Source organism: Euphorbia lathyris, chromosome 2 (genome assembly GCF_963576675.1).
Source record: "Euphorbia lathyris chromosome 2, ddEupLath1.1, whole genome shotgun sequence".
Taxonomy (NCBI): domain Eukaryota; kingdom Viridiplantae; phylum Streptophyta; class Magnoliopsida; order Malpighiales; family Euphorbiaceae; genus Euphorbia; species Euphorbia lathyris.
In genome coordinates this window covers 125649503-125668809 of record NC_088911.1, presented here as the reverse complement: position 1 = coordinate 125668809, position 19307 = coordinate 125649503, and the positions used below count along the sequence as shown (strand labels likewise).

Genomic DNA, 19307 nt, shown 5'->3' with positions numbered 1-19307 from the left:
TCACAAAATAGCCGAACGAACATCATTGGACAAATCTGTTAAATAAATGGGAGGACTACCATTGAATTAAATTAATATAATTAAAAACTCTATATTACAACTCACTTTTTCTCACCAACACACAGGTTTTTATTCATACACTCATTAACTTGTTTCTCTCACTTATTTTCTCTTACACTTATTTTGCTAAATTCTCACTTATTTATGTTTGGAACTCTTGATTTTACACCACTCATTTATATCGGTGTACAAAAAGATCAACAAAGAAAATCTAGATTAATGGAGATTTATCTAGAAAATGAAGAACCTAGAAAGTAGGTGTTGACTTTCCAATACTCCCCCTCAACATCGACTTTACATGATCTCATACTTATTTACCATCCCAAGTTGCTTTCTGAACTGTTCGAATTTTGCACCATGAAGACCTTTAGTAAATATATCAGCAATTTGATCTTCGGTCTTCACATACTGCATCGTGATGTCTCCACATAAGACTTTCTCTAGTACAAAATGATAATGCACCTCCACATGTTTAGTTATTGCGTGGAACATTGGATTTTCAGTCAAGTGTATCACTGACTGATTATCACAATATAACTGTACCGAGTAATTGACTGGCTGATGAAGATCCTTCATAAATTGTATCAACCAGGTACATTCTTCAGCTGCTGTGGCTGTTGCTTTGTACTCTGCTTCGGTACTTAACATTGAAACCGTAGGTTGTCTCTTGCTGCACCAAGATATAGGTCCTAATCTGAGACTAAACATGTAACCTGTAGTCGAACGTCTTGTGTTATGATCTCCAATGTAATCAGCATCACAATATCCACGCACCTCATACTTTCCTCATTTCTTGTATAAAATACCATAATCCATCGTACCTTGAACATATCGAAGAATTTGTCGAATAGCTTCTAAATGAGGCTTCTTCAGATTTTGCATGAATCGACTTACCATGCTTACTGCATATGATATATCTGGCCTCGTCAGAGTGAGATAGATCAGGCTTCCAACTAGTTGTCTGTACATGGTAGCATCCTCCAACTCCTTCCCTTCGGCGGAACATAACTTTATGTGTACCTCTATTGGAGTTGTAATTGACTTGCACTTTAGCATCCCAAATTTCTCCAAAAGATCCTTTGTATACTTGTACTGACACAAGAAAAGTCTTTCATTCGTGCACTCAACTTCAAGACCAAGGAAATGATTTAATTCTCCCAGTGATTTCATTTGAAAACGTACTGATAAGTTGGCTTTGACTTGAATGATCTCCGCAACATCATCACCTGTGATGATAAGATCATCAACATAAACTAATACTATAGCCAATTTCTCACCTTGGGCTTTCACGAACAAGCTAGAATCAGCTGGTGCCATCATGTAGCCACTTTGAATCAGGAACTCCGCTATTTTCCCGTACCATGCTCTTGGTGCTTGCTTCAATCCATACAACGCTTTCTTCAGCTTGCATACATAGTTTGGTTGAGCCTTGCTCTCGAACCCTTGAGGCTGGTCCATGTATATCTCTCGATCCAATTCGCCATGTAAGAAAGCATTCTTCACATCCATCTGCCACAACTTCCAATATTTACGAGTTGCAAGTGCTAGTAGAACATGTACTGTGGTTATCTTCACAACTGGAGTAAATGTCTCATCATAGTCCAGACCATACTTCTGTGAGAATCCTTGAGCCACCAATCGAGCTTTGTATCTCTCAATTGACCCGTCAGGGCGCTCCTTTACTTTATAAACCCATTTGCAGGAAATAGGCTTCACATCTTTGGGTTTGGGAACTAAATCCCAAGTTTCATTCTGCTTTAAGACATCTATTTCTTCCTGCATAGCCTTTCTCCACTCCTTACTTAACGATGCTTCTTCGTACGTCTCAGGCTCTTTAATTGATTCTTCAATCACTGCCGCATTTGCGTACTTAGGATTTGATCTCCGTTTTCATGTTGACCTCCGTACCGGTGATTGTTGTTCTTCTGTTGTTTTATCATCATCAACAATTTCCTCGAGTTGACTTGGTCGTTCTTCTTCAGGTGTTTGATATACTCTTGTATGCCATGGAGATTGAGTCTTTTCAGATGACTTGCTCCCGAGGTTTTCTTCTACCGATTCCACTTCTTGAGTGATTTCTTCAGCCGCCTCGTCCTTTTCAAGTTTTTCTTGTAATTTGTCCTCAATTTCTTTTGAATCGGGTAGTACAACTTTATGAGGAGACCACCAGGATGAAGCTTCGTCAAACACCACATTCCTTGAAGTATAATACCTCCATATTGTTGGGTCACGACATTTCCATCCCTTTTTTTTATTATCATAACCACGAAGATGCATCTTATTGCTTTCTTATCAAACTTACTGCATAAATAATCAGGAATGAAAACATAACATACGCAACCAAAAACTCGAAAGTGACTTACAGTGGGTTTGATCTTCCATATCTTCTCGAAGGGTGAAATGAATCTAAGTGGTCCTTGTGGTAGTTTGTTGATAACATCTGTATCTGTCTTCATACACTCTGCCCATAACCGAGGTGGAATGTTCTTCGCGTGTAACATACTCCTGCATATCTCTGCAAGGTGTCTGTCATTCCTTTCTGCTACACCATTTTGTTTTGGAGTGTTAGGACAAGTCAGTTGTCGTTGAATCTTGCAGTCTTGCAAATATCTTGAGAACTCGTGTGAAGTATACCATCCTCCATTGTCAGTGCGAAGGCATTGGACCTTCATATCAAGTTCCTTCTCGACCTTCTTTTTGAACTCTTGGAACTTGCGAAATGCTTCTGATTTGTTTTTCATAAAGTACACCCACATGTACCTTGAGAAATCATCAATAAAAGTTATCATATATTGATGACCACTGACTAATGGCTGCTTCACACGACCAAATACATCAGAATGCACCAACTCGAGTGACTCCTTTGCTCGATACTGAGAATCTTCATACGGCAACTGATGTGCTTTCCCGAACTGGTATCCAGCACATACAATGTCTTCTCGAACATCAAGTTGTGGAAGTCCATTGAGCATCGACTTCTTCATCATCACCTTCAACTTATGATAGCACACGTGTCCCAAGCATGCATACCACAGATCGGTTGTCTCGTTCTTTCTGGCTTTGTCTATATAGGCTGTTTGTGCTGACATTAGTAGACAGAATCAAGTTTCTTCCCTCCATAAGCAGTGTGCTTGTTAGCCTCGGAATTTGATACACCTTCACGTCGTTCGGACCAAATACCACGTAGTTGCCTGAGGATGTCAACTGCGACACTGATATCAAGTTATTTATCATCCCAAGTACATGAAATACATTCTCAAATTGCACTTCCTTAGAGTTGTATCGAGGCACGACCATCGTCTTCCCAACATGTGTGATTGGTAGTTTTGAGTTGTTCGTGGTAACAACAACTCGTTCCCCTTTATACTCTATCATGCTTGATAATTTTTCCTTGTCTTCAGTCATATGGTTAGAGCATCTAGAGTCTACTATCCAATCATTATTGTAATTGATAAATTTATTACTTACAGTGGTAAGTGCTAACTCATCTTGTGCATCTTCTTTGGAGGGCATGATTGTATCACATGTCACTGGCTCTATAATTGCACATGAAGCCTCGAAGTCCCAATCTTCTTCTCTTTCATCTTGAGCATGTGTGGATGTTGCAGCATTTCCTTATGCTTTCTTGTATCTACAATCTCGAGCATAGTGGCCTCTTTTGCCACAATTATAGCATTGATCGTTCTTGTGTCGATGTGTCTTCTCGTACGCTTGATTGTGGTTGTGGTGAGCTCCCCCTTGTTGCCTTTTTTGTCATCCTTCTTTGAATCTTTCGCCATTTTTCGATCTCATGATTTTTGGATCCTTGCTCTTTTTATTGATAAAAAGAGTTTTATCTTCATCATTGACTAAGATTTTAGACATTTGCTTGTCTAGAGCCTCTTGATTAGCCAATGTATTTTCTAATTCATTTAAACTTGGCTCTTTAGCCCATCCACGGGTTGCCGTGACAAGCGCGTTAAATTCGGGATGCACCCCAGGGATTATTATTCTTCTCATTCTTGTTTCAGTAATTTTATTTGTAGGGTCCAATTTTAAAATTTCTTTACATAAAGTTTTAACTTTAGTAAAATATTGACTCACCGTCATGTCATTTTGCGAGACCGACAGTAACTCGTTCTCGAGTTATTAGAGCTTGGCATCGTTCGTTCTTGCAGATACCCCGGCAAGAGTGTCTCATGCTTCTTTGGGGGGGTTTTAGCATCCTTGATGCGTTGCAGCAAATCGTCCTCCATCGAAATTGATAAAACATACATAGCTTTACCACACTTGACCTTCCACTTTTTAAGGTCATTTTGTTTCATCGGAGGTGTTGTGTCATTACCTCCAACTGTCTCCCATAAATCTTGGCCGAGCAAATAAAATTGCATACGAGTACACTAAGTACTATAATTATTCTTATTGAGTTTTTCCAGAGTGCTTACCGAGATAGACATGTCTGCCATCACAACTTGGTTTTCTCCTTTAATTAACCAAGTAACACCGACCAATAATTTTTACAGTCCCGGACTGCGCGCTAAAAATATCTCGTACCACCACGATCCCAGATCGTGAACTTTCGAAGCACTCGACTCCCGGTCCCTGACCGCTTGCTTGCACTCCACCACGTACCGGTCCCTGACCGTCCGCTTTGATACCGCTTGTTAAATAAATTGGAGGACTAACACTGAATCAAATTAATATAATTAAGAACTCTATATTATAACTCACTCTTTCTCACCAACACATAAGTTTTTATTCATACACTCATTAACTTGTTTCTCTCACTTATTTTCTCTTACACTTATTTTGCTAAACTCTCACTTATTTATAGTTGGAACTCTTGATTTTACACCACTCATTTATGTCGGTGTACAAAAAGATCAACAAAGAAAATCTAGATATTAGTGGAGATTTATCTAGAAAATGAAAAACCTAGGAGTAGATGTTGACTTTCCAATAAAATTACAACCGAACTTTAAGACTTTTGGAGATTAATGATCTGACCAGACGTAATCTCATAATTCGCAACAATCTCCATAATTGTTTTAATCTCTTCCATTGCAACTTTAAAGAAAAGAAAACTATAATTGAAAAACAGTAAATGAGAAACACTAGGAGCACCATTAGAAACACGACGAACATAGAATTCATTTACAGTCTCAAAGGTAAGAATCAGGTTAGACAGCACTTTAGAACATATAATAAAAAGATAAGGTGAAATAGGATCACCTTATCTAAACCCACAACCAGGGTTAGTAAGACCAATAAAATTATCATTTACAGAGATTGAGTATGATATTATTTCAACACAAAGCATCAACCACCCAACACATTTTTCATTAAAAGCCATGCCGTTAAAACAGCTTCTAAAAACCCCCAATCAATATGTTTTACTGATGACAATTTTTAGATCAACTTCACCCTCTTAATCTCTATTCTTGTCATTCATATAATGAAGACTTGCAAAGGGTATTTGAACATTATCAATAGTAGACCGTCTCAAAACAAAAGCAAACTGTCAGGAATTTTTACATGCACTTTAATAAGCAAGTGAATTTGGTGCATGTGATCAAAACTGATAATAGATAATATTTCAGTGTATTCTCTATACCCTTCCCAATAATTTTATATTGGACATTACGATCAACTTCATAAAAAAACTAAAAAAATGAAGTGATTTGGCTCCATTTAAGTTTATGGATATCCCCTTTCGGAGGCCATAAGCTAGCAAGACGACTTTTCATTTCAACGGTACTAAAGGATTTATTCGTAAAAAACAGCATTAACGAATATTTTATGTGTTAGGAGAATATTAATGGCTGCAAAATAGTATTCACGAAAGTTATTATATATTAGTGAATTTAATAAATGGGATAAGGTATAAAAATACCCCTAACGTTTATAATCAGGAATAATTTTACTTTTAATGTCTCAAATGGTATAATTTTATCCCTAATACTAGCAGCAGAGATCAATTTTACCCCTAATAATGGTAAGTTGGATCAATTTCTGACATTATTATAGAACACAGATATTTTGATCTAAAAAAATTTCATATTTTTTATGATTTAATAATAGTTTGGATATTAATATTTATAAATTCGGTGAAATATGAGAATCTTTTTTGTTCAACTCGTACAAAAACCAATATATCCTGTTATTTTATTTTTAGAAAATTCACATCTATTCATATGTTTGTTATCTGTTACTAATGAGTGATAAAATGATGTACATGTGAAGTATAAATGACAAAATCCATGATCGGAAAGATAATTTGATGAATTATTTCTCAAATTGACTCAACTTGTCAACGTTAGTGGTAAATTTGTTCTTGACTGCCAATGTTATAGGTAAAATTACATCATTTTAGATGTTAAGGGTAAAATTACTCATAATGTAAACGTTAGAACTATTTTTACACCTTATTCCTGAAAAAGTATTCTACCTCAATTTTAAATTTATATTTCATCATTAACTCAATTTGAATTCATTAATCTTTATGAAATACTTACCAAGTATTTTTTTTTTTAAAAATAAAAGATCAAATATTGATTAAATCGAAATGGAATCCTTACAAAAGCCTCCAGTAGGAAAACATGAACTTGGAAAACTTCAAACCGATCAGTATTGGAATGGACCGAGCGGGATATAATATGACTTGCAGCATTTGCCGATCGAGAAACAAAAGACACAAAACAGTCAGAATAAATAAGTAAAAGCCCTCTAATATCTTGAATTACATTTCCATACTCTGAATCATCCCGACCTTCGGTCGCTATGCTATCCACAACTCCTTTTACATCAATCTCAAAGTGAACAGCTTGGTAAGATAACGAGGTTATCCAATGAATGCTTTCCCGAAGTGCCATAGCCTCAGCATGTGTGAAATAGTTACCAAGTATTACTCTTTGTAAAATGTATCAAATAATAAAAGAGCTAACCTTTTAAAATTAGTTATAAATTTCAAGTTTTCGAGATTACAATTTTTTTAATGGAAAGGTTGATCACATTTAAATCGACAGAATATGATTATTTTGTTTATGTTTTTTTTTTCTTTCAATAAAGTAGCACCTTAATTTATGGATATGGTTTAACCTTGAAAAAAAAATAACTCTCTAGATTTGCATAAGTTGCGTTCACATGAACCCTGATGATCACGAAAATTTGGTTATTCACCGTTAGATCTAGACGGTCTAGATCTAACGGTGAATGATCAAATTTCCGTGGTCAACAGGATCCATGTAAACACAACTGAAAGACGCATAATTACAAAATGGGTAAATAATTTATTAGACCCTTCATTTTTATCTAACATACTGTTTAGTCCCCTTATTTTGAAAATCACATTATAAAATCTCTATCTTTTATCAATATTAACTATTTATTCCTTTTGTCTATTTTTTTTAACCATTATATTTGGTATAAACAGACAAACAAAAAATAACAGAATAGCATGATCATTTTGTATTATACTGTGGGAGTCTTAAAAGCTAAAAATGTTCGGTCAAAAATCTAAAAATATAAATAAAAGGACCAAATGGTTAATATCGAGAAAAGATAGTGCCTTATATTGTGTTTTTCTGAAATAAGAGAACAGTGTTACGAAAAAAAAAAGTGGGACTAATAAATTATTTGCCCGTACAAAATTGGAATTTTTTTATAAATAATTCCTTTTTCGAAAAACACCTCAAATAAAAACTAGAATATTCCTTGATCAGCGGCGGGTAATTCCCTCCGCCACAGCCACCGCCTTCTTCTTCTTCTTCTTTCTTCTTTTTCCATCTCTAAAACCCCGCCGATAACAAAAGCGCAATCTTTTTCTAATCCCTTTTAATTCCATTCCAATGAATTTCTTCAATTCCGTTTTCGCAGATGAGCCTACACCGCCCGATTCACCTGATTCCTCACCCGATAGCCCCCAGAATCCCGATCCTAATCCGACGTGGTCCTTCGGCGGATTGATCCAAACCCTGGCCACGAAATCTGAGTCCATGATCGAAAACTATCGCAAAGACCTAGAGGAATTCGGATCCGGTATCCGAAAGGAGACATCGGTGATTAGGGAAGTAGCCTCCCGGGCCGTCAAGGACCTCCCGGGTTCGCTCGAGGTCGGTGCTTCCGTCGCGCAGGAATCGCTTGAAACCGTCGGGCAAGCAATCGATGATATAGGAGCCACTGTGTGGAAATCCACCTCTCAGATCATCTCTCATGGTAGGGACTCATTTCTTGCTCCTGATTATGATGATGCAGAATCTTCTGATAAACAATTTGCCGATGGAAATCAACAATCTTTGAATTTGAAACGGTACAGTCGATTTGATATGCAAGTTCATGCTTTACAATGCGACTTGAATACGTACTGTACCGAACCAGAGAATGAAATGGAGTATGAGCAATGGAGATTAGTGTCTTTTTCTGTAGAAGAGCGAAGAGAGGAGATTGATAGTTTATTTAGTGAAAATGGGGTTATTCGAGAAATCTATAATGAAGTGGTACCTAGTAGAGTAGATAATGAAGGGTTTTGGAGTAGATATTTCTTTAAATTACATAAACTGAAGCAAGCAGAGGAGGCCAGAGCATTGCTTGTTAAGAGAGCAATTTCTGGTGAAGATGAGGATTTAAGATGGGATTTCGATGATGAAGTTGAATCCTCACCACAAGGCCAATCTAGCCAAAACAATATTAGCATTGGAAGGTCTGAAAATGCCATGGAAAATGTGAGTGAGGATGATGTCAAGTGTGAGGAGAAGGGGGATAATGGTGACTCTTGTAAAGATAGTGATTTGACAGTGGTTTCAACCCAATCCTCGCCGGAGGAAGACCTTGGTTGGGATGAAATTGAAGAAATTGGGATGAATGATGATACTTTGGGGGAAGAAGCCATGGGAAGCAGGACTTCCACCAGTAGATTAGTAGATTTGCGAAAGCGATTGAATGCTGCAGAGGAAGAGGAAGAGGAAGATGAAGACTTGAATTGGGATATAGAGGATGAAGATGATGAGCCTGGTAATCATTAATATTTGATACAATGATGATGGCATTTATTTGGTATATGATCATTTGTTTCTTTGTGTAATTACATGTCCTTTAGAGGTTTCCTTGCTTGAATTTCAAGTGATTGGGTTATTGATACTACTACAGTTAGATACTTTATCAGTTACTGTAATTGTTAATACACATTGAATCAGAATAACTTGGATTCCAAAGATTTATTTTATTATATACCAATTTCATGTAAATTTGGATGAAATTGAAAGTCAAATGTTTGTTTTTCAAGGTTCTTTTAAGTATGAACTTTGACAAACTCTGAGGGCCTGTTTGGTTCATCTAGTTGTTTGATGTATGTTGTTGTTGGTAGGCGTTAGGCGCTAGAAACAGTCGTATCTCAATTCTAACTAAAAACAAGTTTATCTCGTTGTTTGTTTGGAGTGAACAATGACAAAAGTAGAACTAAACGAGCATTAAAAAGTCTTAGCTCGATTAGAAGTTAGATAGAATGAACAATTTGAACAGAATAAATGCAGTACAAGTACTAGTAGTGAACAATTCAGAGATGTGAATGTGTAAAACATTTAGAGTTTCAAATATGTGGAAGAGACTAAAGATCATCATCTGAGAAATAAGGAAGTATCGTCTTTACGGCCATTAGTCTATTCAAATTGAGTCTGTCTATCATAAGTTGTAATAGCTTTTGAGGAGGGGGAGAAACAGGAGCTGCTGCTGGAAATTGAGTCACCATTAATTGTGGGGTTTGTTAGTAGATATGTTTACATTTAACTACTGTAGAGATCAATGTTTGATTTTAGAAGAGTGAGGCCAAGATATGCTCCTCATAAAACAAAAACCATAACAACTGCAGTTTGTACCTGATATGTGTTAATTTAATTGATTCGTGTTTTCTTATTAAGAAGCTGCGTTTAACAGCTTTCTCTCTCTGTAACGGCTTGGACACGTGTTTATCAATTAACCTTCCTCTTCCCAAGGCAGCAATGGCTATAAGCTGTCCTTCCCTGTACGTTTTTTATTATACAATTAGATGAAAAGTTCTCTCTCTTCCTTAGATTCTCGTATATTTTCATTTCTAGTTAAGAAGTTTATCAAGTATTATTTGGTATCAGAGCAACTTTCCTTACCTGTGTGGTTTACCCCACCATATCCAAACTTAATGGCGGATGGAACTCGATCTCAGGAGCTCAAAAAAAAATTGAGAATAACCTCAAAACCATGGTAAAGAACATGTTCATCGAGCACAGTAAGAAGCAGGAACTGATGATTGAAGAAATGTTCACTAAGCAACAGAGCTCCATTGTTGAGGGAACTCATAAGAGATTGCAGTTGCTTTTCCATGGGAAGGGAATGGAAAAGGATGTACGAAATTATATCAGGAATTGCATCACTTATCAAACATGTAAACCTGAAAATATGAGTTCCTCTGGTCTTCTACAGCCACTACCTATACCAAAGAATGTGTGGAGTGAAGTCAGCATGGATTTTGTAGAGGGCTTACCAAAATCAGGAGGGAAGGAAGGCATAAGGGTAGTTGTTCATATTGAGCAAGTATGCGGGGTTAAGTCATCCTTATACAACTCTGTCTATGGCACAAGCGTACTTAGATAAAATCTTTAAGCTAAATGGGTTACCAACAGGGATCATGTATTTGTTAGCTCTTTCTAGACTGAACTCTTTAAATTACATGAAGTGGAACTTCTACGATTTACAACTAGGGGTGGCAACGGGGCGCGACGGGTATGCATTTACCACTAAGTCCCCAAATGTTTACGGAACGGTTTCGGGGAATCCCCATTAAATGATTCGAGGATTTTTTCATCCTCATCCCCTCCCCATACGGTTTTGCTATGGTTTCGGGGAATCCCCATGCCCAATAAATTAATAATATTTATTTTTATATATACAAAAATTTAATTATTAAAAATTCCCGTTCCCATCCCCAATTTTTACGGTTATTTCCCATTTCCGTCGGTTTAGATACCTGTGGTTTTCGGATAATTCCTTTCCGAGTGCCACCTCTATTTACAACCTATCACCTTCAAACTGATGGCTTGACAAAAGTGGTTAATAGATGTTTAGAAACATTTCAGATCTATGACCAATAACAATCTTAAAGCATGGATTAAATGGCTATCTTTGGCATAATGGTGGTATAACACCAACTTTCACACTGCATCACAAATGACACCATTGGCTGATTTGCACATAACTGGCATAAAGTTCAATATGGGAGCTTAGGTTTTTGTTAAGATAGAGCCTTATAGACAGGATTAGAAAGGATCATGTCTGAAGGATCCTCAATTCATCGAAATATTTCTCAACTTAAGAGGCAACTAGCTGCTCAAGTGGTAGTTTCAACAAAGCTTCTTGAGGAACCTCTCAGCAGCCATGTTCATATATACTGGAGGTCAGATAGACCACCAGAAGCTACTTGGGATTTTGTGAATAACTCCTGGTTTTGCAATATGAACCTTGTAGGTGATGCTCGTAAAGTAGCATTTAATAGGACAAGTGTATCCTATTGCAACAAGTAATATTGTGCTAAGCACGAGATCGAACCACAAAGACTATTTGTTACAACTAGCAAATCTACCTAGAATGATCTAATTGTTTAGAGAGTTTGGATAAAGGTTTGGGTTTGGAATAACTAATTAACTAAATTGAAATCAATAACAAGATAAAGTGAACAATTGACAGGGTAGAAGGTTTACAATCTATGCTGAGGAATCCTTTGATTAAATCCTATGTATGTGTTTAGGGAGTTCAGAGTTATATTTTACCAGTGATTTGAAGGTAATTGTCCTAAGTGAAAGACAAATGAGATCAGTATTCGTCTATCCTATTCACATGCATTCGGGTGACGGCTTGATTAGGCATATACCCTAGGTCATGCAAAGCATTAGGTTTATTAACAACTAAGGCTAAAGCCGTAGCCCAGCCACAAAGCTTCATTCCTAGTGGTCTCTAGCGAAGTCAAATTTACACAAGTTCGGTATAGATGATTCCGTGGTCAGGTTCTCATCTATCTATAATCCTATTTAATGTCAGGGTCACAGGCATTAAGCACATTATATACATAAACAGGCTAGTTGATCATTATCAATGTTCATTCTAGCATAAATTCTGTTCCTAACAATATCTAGGCATTAAGCATGCATAAACTGATCAATCAAAGGTCCTAAATCCCTAATCATACATATTCATACAATCAATTCCATCCCCATCCCAAATTGGATGGGGATCGGTTCATAGACAAACCAATCATAGCAATATGAATAATGGAAAAGAGCTTCAATTGAATATAAAGGTAAAAGACAAAAGGGAAAGAGAGAAGAAATCTAGAACCCGTTTGTCGATTCCAATTACAAAATAGAAGATCAAGCGCTTCCCCCATCAATCGTTCTTGAAGGAAATAAAAACTAAAAATAAACCTAATCTAGAAAGAAGGAAAATAAAACTGAAAGCTAAAAATCTACATTATGGAGGAGAGAAAGCTCTAACGGCTCTCCGATTTATTGAATGGCTAATCCCCCTGAAAGATTAGGATTAGCTCCCTATTTATAGAGTTAGGGAGGAAACCTAATGTCTCCAGGTAAAATAGGCATTTACAAAGTGTTTAAATGGGCTTCTGGGCCCTGATCCGCGAATTTCAGCAAGGGGGAAGGCGCTGGTGCGCCTTGCCCCGCCTCGTCTCGTCTTGTCTCGACGATATGAGGGCCTGTCTCGATGAGACAGTTATTGTCTCGACGAGATAGGTCCTAAAAGGGGCGATTTTGCTCCGGCTTTTATCCGTTTAGGTCCCTGGGCTTCCGAAAAGTGCTCTAATGGTCACTGATGAATCCCAAAAGTGCTCTGACGGTCCCTGAATAATCCGGAAATGCTCTAATAGGCTTGGGTCTGGTTCGGAAATGCACGAAAGGTCCTTGGAAATCCATGAAAACACCAAAAATGCCATAAATAAAGGAAATTTCTAATTTTAACTAAAAAGTAATAAAACGATACTGAAATTAAATAGAAACAAAGGAAAAACGATCTAAAACGATCCTAAAAACACTATACAAATGGGAGCTATGAGTAGGCAAGGTTCAAAGGATGGTGGGATGATATGTGTTAATTTAATTGATTTGCTATTAAGAAGCTGCATTTAATAGCTTTCTCTTTCTGTATCAGTTTGAACACGTGTTTGTCAATTAGTCTTAGAGGATCCGGTTCTCCAAAATTTCCTGAGCAAACTGAAGAGTAACATCAGCTAGCAATTTATTCTTGTAAAAGGAAATGGGGATTGCAGATTTGAGGATCGTATAAATGATGTTATTGTTATTTTAATATACTGACTACCAGTATTTTTCACATGGACCCTAATGACCATGTGAATTTGATCATTCACAGGTTAATTAAATCTAAGTATTAGGATGCTTTGAATCTCCAGCTTAGGATTTTAATCAGCCCACATCTAACGGTGAATGACCAAATTCACCGTGGTCATTAGGGTCCATGTGAACACTACTGTACTAACTACTCCCTTCATTCCATTATACGCTTTTTGAACTTGTCCTAAACTTTTGATTGGCTCCTTTTAACTTTCAAAATGTTCTGAATAGTCCTTTCAACTTGCTTAAATGTCATAATGAACTTTTGCAAAATACATGAAGTAGTTAACTTTTTTTAGACAAGTATAGGAGCTAAAGAGATATTAAACCCAGGTTGTGTTATTAAAGTCCATTTATGTTTAGAATTTGTATTAGTTCATATTTCATTTTCAAAAAAAATTATGTTTAGAATTTGTATTAGTTCATATTTCATTTTCAAAAAAAATTTACTTTCATATTTAATAAATATCTTGTTAAAAACGAGCTTTCGTTGCAATAATTATAATTGGGATTAATACACATATTTGCCCATGTATTATCACGGGAAAATAGAAATGCCCTCATATTAAATAAACTCACAAAACTATCCCTGAATTTTCCACAAACCTGCGATTATACCCTAATCTAACAGACTTACTTATTTGGCATTAACGGTGTCATCCCTTCTCATAGTCTTACTTTCAGCCATCACTTCTCTCTCTTCTCTTTGTGTCTCTTTCTGTTTTAATTGCTTCTTTTTCCTTTTCATCTTTTTCTGCTTTTCTCTCTAATCTACCTCACTCTCAACCAAACAGATTCTGGAATTTTTCTGGACAACTCCTTTCTTTCATCTTTTCCTTGTATCCAGAAACAGCAGCAGAAGCATCTCACTCTTCTTCATTAGCCTCCTTCAACGGACTAAATAACAGTGGCATCACTCGTTGCCCTCCTAACTGCCATCGACAATACCAGAGCGAAGAAACATCCTTCAGGCCATAGAACACGGTGTGGAGCACGAAGAGATCACAAATGCGCAAAGATTAGAAGCCATCGCAATCTTTCCGGTCCTTCAGTGTCTTCATTGCTCTAGTTTTTATTCTCGATTCCGTATTTGGTTAAGTAAGTTTCTCTGATTTTTGAAAAAAAAAAAGTAATTTCAGTAAAAATTATTGATCGAATCAATCATGTGTAAATTTTTTGGTGATATTTGCCTTTTTAAGTGAAAAGAACAAACACCTTGAAAAACATGAAGGTGTAGTTACTCTTTCCTTAATATGTTTTGATTAGGTGCTTGGAAACAATTCTGAGAGAGTTTAAAGTTGAACTATTGATTCCTCTTTATTGTGTGGATCATCATCATCAATGGTGTTGGTGTTGAGGAAGATCAGTATGAGTATTTAGTCCATTGAAGGAGGTTAAGGAAGAAGAGCGAGATGTTATCTGATTCTAATTTCACTGATAAAGCTCCAAAATCGGTCATATAGTGGAGGAAACTCTTGTCTTTATGTGGCTTAAAGATGGTGCTGCCACGTTGGGTGTTGGGTTTAACCATTGTGCTACGGATGGGATTGGGAGTGCTGAGTCATGATGAGTCAAAGTGTTTTCACGAAACTATTAGATTAGAATATAATTGCAGGTTTGTGAAAAATTTAGGAATAGTTTTGTGAGTTTAGTTGATATAGGGACATATCTGTTTTTCCGTGATAATATAAGGGTAAGTATGTGTATTAACCCTTATAATTGTCAAGTAAATTACATGATCTCTCAATTCTTTCCTAATTTTAAACTGAACATTATTGTCCTTTGAATTTTACACTTTACTAACATACTAATCCATTTTAAGCTGATGAAGATGACATCTCCAATAGAAGGTAACCCTCTACTATACAACAATAATTGAATACAAATATATACCAATGGGCTCAATTTCAACTTGCAGTCAAATGCTTAATGATCTTCCAAACTTTCAATAGAATTTTTGCACTTCAACTTAGCTTCAAATGACTATCATCTCAATTTCATTAAAACGATCTTTCTGCTAGCTCAACTTTCTTAAAAAGGGCGGCCCGGTGCATTACGCGTCCCCGCTAAGCGAGGGTCCGGGGAGGGGTCCCACCACAAGGGTGTACTGGGGGCAAGCCTTCCCTTACCAATTTTTTTTTGGCAAGAGGCCACTCCTAAGACTCGAACCCATGACATCTCAGTCACACGACAACAAAGTTTTACCGTTGCGCCAAGGCTCGCCCTCTTAGCTCAACTTTCTTAAAAGAAAAAAAAAACATTTCCATCATGTCAACTTGCTTAAACTGTTAATGACGCAGCGCAATACTACCACGACAATTTAAGCAATGTTGAGAAACAAAAAGGATGTTTTGAAAGTTTATGATGTCATCAAACGTTGAGGTGCAAGTTGAATCGACTAGGTATCTATCAAGCAAAATGATATGTAAATTTCTTATGTTTTTGTTCATTATAAATTCAAAGTCTCTTCTACTTTAAACTGCAACTCATCTTCTCCTTATTATTTTTGGTTAATTTCAAAGCATCAAACCATGGGAAGTGAATCACAAAAGCTACATATACTTTTCTCTTCCCATTCATGGCTAACAACTCCTCTTAATGAACCTCTTGTCTCCAGGCAAATCCTAAAGACCGAAATTCTAGAGCTGATATCAAGCTAAAATTCGGATTCGGATGCCATATACTTTTTTTGCTAACAGCGTGAACCTCAGACTCCAATTTAAAAGTTTTTAACTATGAAACTGCCGTTGCGTTTCTAAATGTACCAAACCACATGTTTTTATTTTTACTTTACTCTTTATTTATGTAGCATGAACTTAATCATCCATGTTACAGAATTCATTATGCCAAAACTAGATATTTAACATAATTCTCCAAGAAATTGATAACAAAAATAGTTTGAAACATTCTATGTTATGTTTCAGAGGAACCAAGAAATAGCAACAAACAATCATCATGATTTAAATGCACATCTACTATCTTTATGTTCAAAGAAAGGATCATCATGACTTAAATGCATATCATCAACTATCTAATAATAAAAATAAATAAATAAATTATAAATTGAGAGGATAGTTGAAAACCTCAGGCAGCCATTTTCTCAGTCTCTGCATCTTCCATTACAATGTTGAGCCAACTTCAATTCCTATTCTCGCCTAATGCCAAAGCAAATGCTCTTTGCTCTGCCTCTCCTTGCACTTCAGCAGTCGGAACCTTCATTTGCTACTTCAAACTGTTAACCGGGCTGCTTCTGGCACCTGATTCGTTTGGATTAAAGGCACTGATCCAGTAAAACTTGAGGAAGAAATTGAATTGAAAGATTTGAAAGCAATGCATACAAGAGTTTGCAAAGATTTCAATATCCAAGGACCCTCAAAAGTGCATTAACTAGGATTCAGGGGACCTTGTTGAACATCCCTTGGCCATTTCAAGCAAAACAAAGGTTCCGTAGTTTTATAACAAAAAAAGCAGCACAAATTTATATCTTTACTCCACAGGATGAATTTCCCAAAAGTAGACAAGAATTTCAATGTTGTAGATTCCAACTTCACTGAGAATTTCAGAATTCAATCAAGAATCGCAGAAAAAGCAGTGGCATAAATTTGCATCACCTTGTCATTCTTTATCTTCTCCACATTTTCTTGTATCGGAAAGATTTAACTTGTGGTTATACAGCTGAATTAAACGAGGAGCTTCCTCATGACATTTCACGTATTTTTCCAAGAAACGCCTCTCTGAATATGTGAACAAACTAATTATGCTTGAATCCAATTTGACCAGACCCTTGGATAACAGAAATTCAATAACTGCACCTCTTGGAATGAGCCTATTCTTCAAGCTGTATCCGAGTAGTGCAGGACAACTCAAGATGACTGAATAGTGTAAACCCAATTTGTTGACATAAAAATCCATCGCGGCCATTAGCTTATCCTCGGAGATTGAGAGAATTGATGGGAACCTCTTGAAGGCTGTAATTATATCTTCATCGGACCAACCCCACCTCTTAAAAATCGCAACCTTCTCATCCCTCTTCGATTTGCTCAATCCTGACAACATTTTGATTGCTAAAACAAACTGTGATTTCAGAGGATTAAATCCCATTTCCTTGACTTCCTCCAAAATCTTTCCAAAATTGACTGGATTTGTTGCAATACTTACCCAACTAATATGAATTAACCACAAAATTCTTGATGCAGGCACTCCATTTTCTCTCAAAGTGTTTATATTAGGAATTAGAGCAACTTCAAGATTAGTATTTAGAACACGAGCATTTCGTTTAATCAATTCAATGGCTTTATATTCGGATTGCAATAGGTCAATAAAAAAATTGAAATTACCAACCAACCTATTTTCTAAGCTTATGTTGAACATCCAGGGGTAGGTAGTGAAGATTGTTACAAGGTCAGGGGTTGAAGCTCCTCTAGAGCGAAAGAGCTCAAGTTTGGGGGAAATGGTCTTCTCGGGATGGCAACATAGCATTTTAGGGAACTTTCTGATCATATCAGAGATTTGAATTTTCGAGAATCCAAACTTTTCCAAGGAGGATACAACCGAATCAGGCTGCTGGGAAGATTCCAATTGGAGAGTTTTAGAAGCTGAGAGAGCTGATTTTGGAGATAATCCACATGTTTTTGGATTATCAGAATCACTTGAGAAGTATCTAAGTGAAAATGAAATCACCATTGATGGGTTATGAGGTGCGACAGTGGAACCATTTCTAGAATGGAGAAGCGTTTTGGAGAGAAATTGAAACATGATAAACCTTAAACTGAAGATTGTGAAAGAAGACCTGACCTTTGCTCGAGATTGGAGACAAGCCTCGACCCAAAATGCAATTCTAATTCCAATTCCAGCAGATGAAGTTCAGAAATTCAAAACTACGAATAAGAAAGCAAAACCCTAATTCAGAGAGAAGAAGAGAGAGTAAAACTACGTCGTTTTGATGGGATTCCCACATCTGTCAAAGGCACGGGCAGCACTACATCTGGGGCTGGGCCGGGCCTGTCGGGTTTTCTAATAAAACCTGACGAGCCCAAACTCAGCCTAGTCAGGAATAAATTGAGTCGGGTTCGGGTCTAAAATATGAATCCCAAGTCCGTCCGTACAAGTCCATCTGTATATTAAAAAAAATACAATTAAAAATAATACCAACTTTTCTTAATAAAAAAATAAAACACACAACACCATAATAAGTTTGGAAAAATTCTAAGGTAAGTATATATATCATCTCATAAAAAATATAATTAATTTATATTTATAAATTATAATATATATACATATATATATCGGACCGGGCCGGACCAATGTAAATTCATATAGTCCAAGCTCGCCTAGTTTCTGACGGACTTATACGGGTTTGGGCTTGGATTGGATGGACCTGACTCTAATTTTATGTGTCCAAGCCCGACTAAATGGATCTGGACCTGGGCGGGCTCATCGGCCCATGCTAGGTCTAGGGATAAGGTATTATGATTTTTTTTGAAGTATTAATTTAGGCTTAATTTATAAAATAGCATCAATATTTGTTTAACATAACGGGGTTAGGCTATGCTTACTTACTAATCTAGGAATGCGAACACAGTGATCCTGGCCTTCGGTGATGACGTCTGGCTCGCCGATTGCTCGTCCCTGCGCCGGGAAAGGTCCCTGCGGATACTCCGACGAGCAAGACAATTAGTAGCTCAAGAGCGTTTATTAATCAATTGTGTAAGAGATAGAAAGAGTTACCCGCCTCGATTCCCAATATGAGCTGTGTATTTATAGAGGGTGCCTGGGCCTTGGGCCCTCCTGGGCCTCAGGCCCTGATTCATATCCCGAATCAAGTAGTCCCCCCCCACCGAAGAGTTAAGTCGAGTATTTAATGCGAGAAGATACGGGACTGCCTCT

General features: G+C 36.9%; 2 protein-coding genes across 2 annotated transcripts; one reads left to right on the top strand and one right to left on the bottom strand.

Annotated features, from left to right (window-relative positions):
• The first annotated feature begins 7728 nt into the window (after nucleotides 1–7728).
• On the top strand, nucleotides 7729–9318 carry LOC136219847 (uncharacterized). Its single transcript, XM_066007404.1, has one exon. It carries the CDS (start codon nucleotides 7887–7889, stop codon nucleotides 9057–9059), a length of 1173 nt encoding a protein of 390 aa, XP_065863476.1. The 5' UTR covers nucleotides 7729–7886; the 3' UTR covers nucleotides 9060–9318.
• A 5073-nt stretch (nucleotides 9319–14391) lies between these two features.
• On the bottom strand, nucleotides 14392–18312 carry LOC136219846 (uncharacterized). The gene is made up of 2 exons (XM_066007403.1): nucleotides 16505–18312; nucleotides 14392–14529 (listed from the first exon to the last, which is right to left on the bottom strand). Exon 1 carries the CDS (start codon nucleotides 18174–18176, stop codon nucleotides 17037–17039), a length of 1140 nt encoding a protein of 379 aa, XP_065863475.1. The 5' UTR covers nucleotides 18177–18312; the 3' UTR covers nucleotides 14392–14529; nucleotides 16505–17036.
• Nucleotides 18313–19307: the final 995 nt, after the last annotated feature.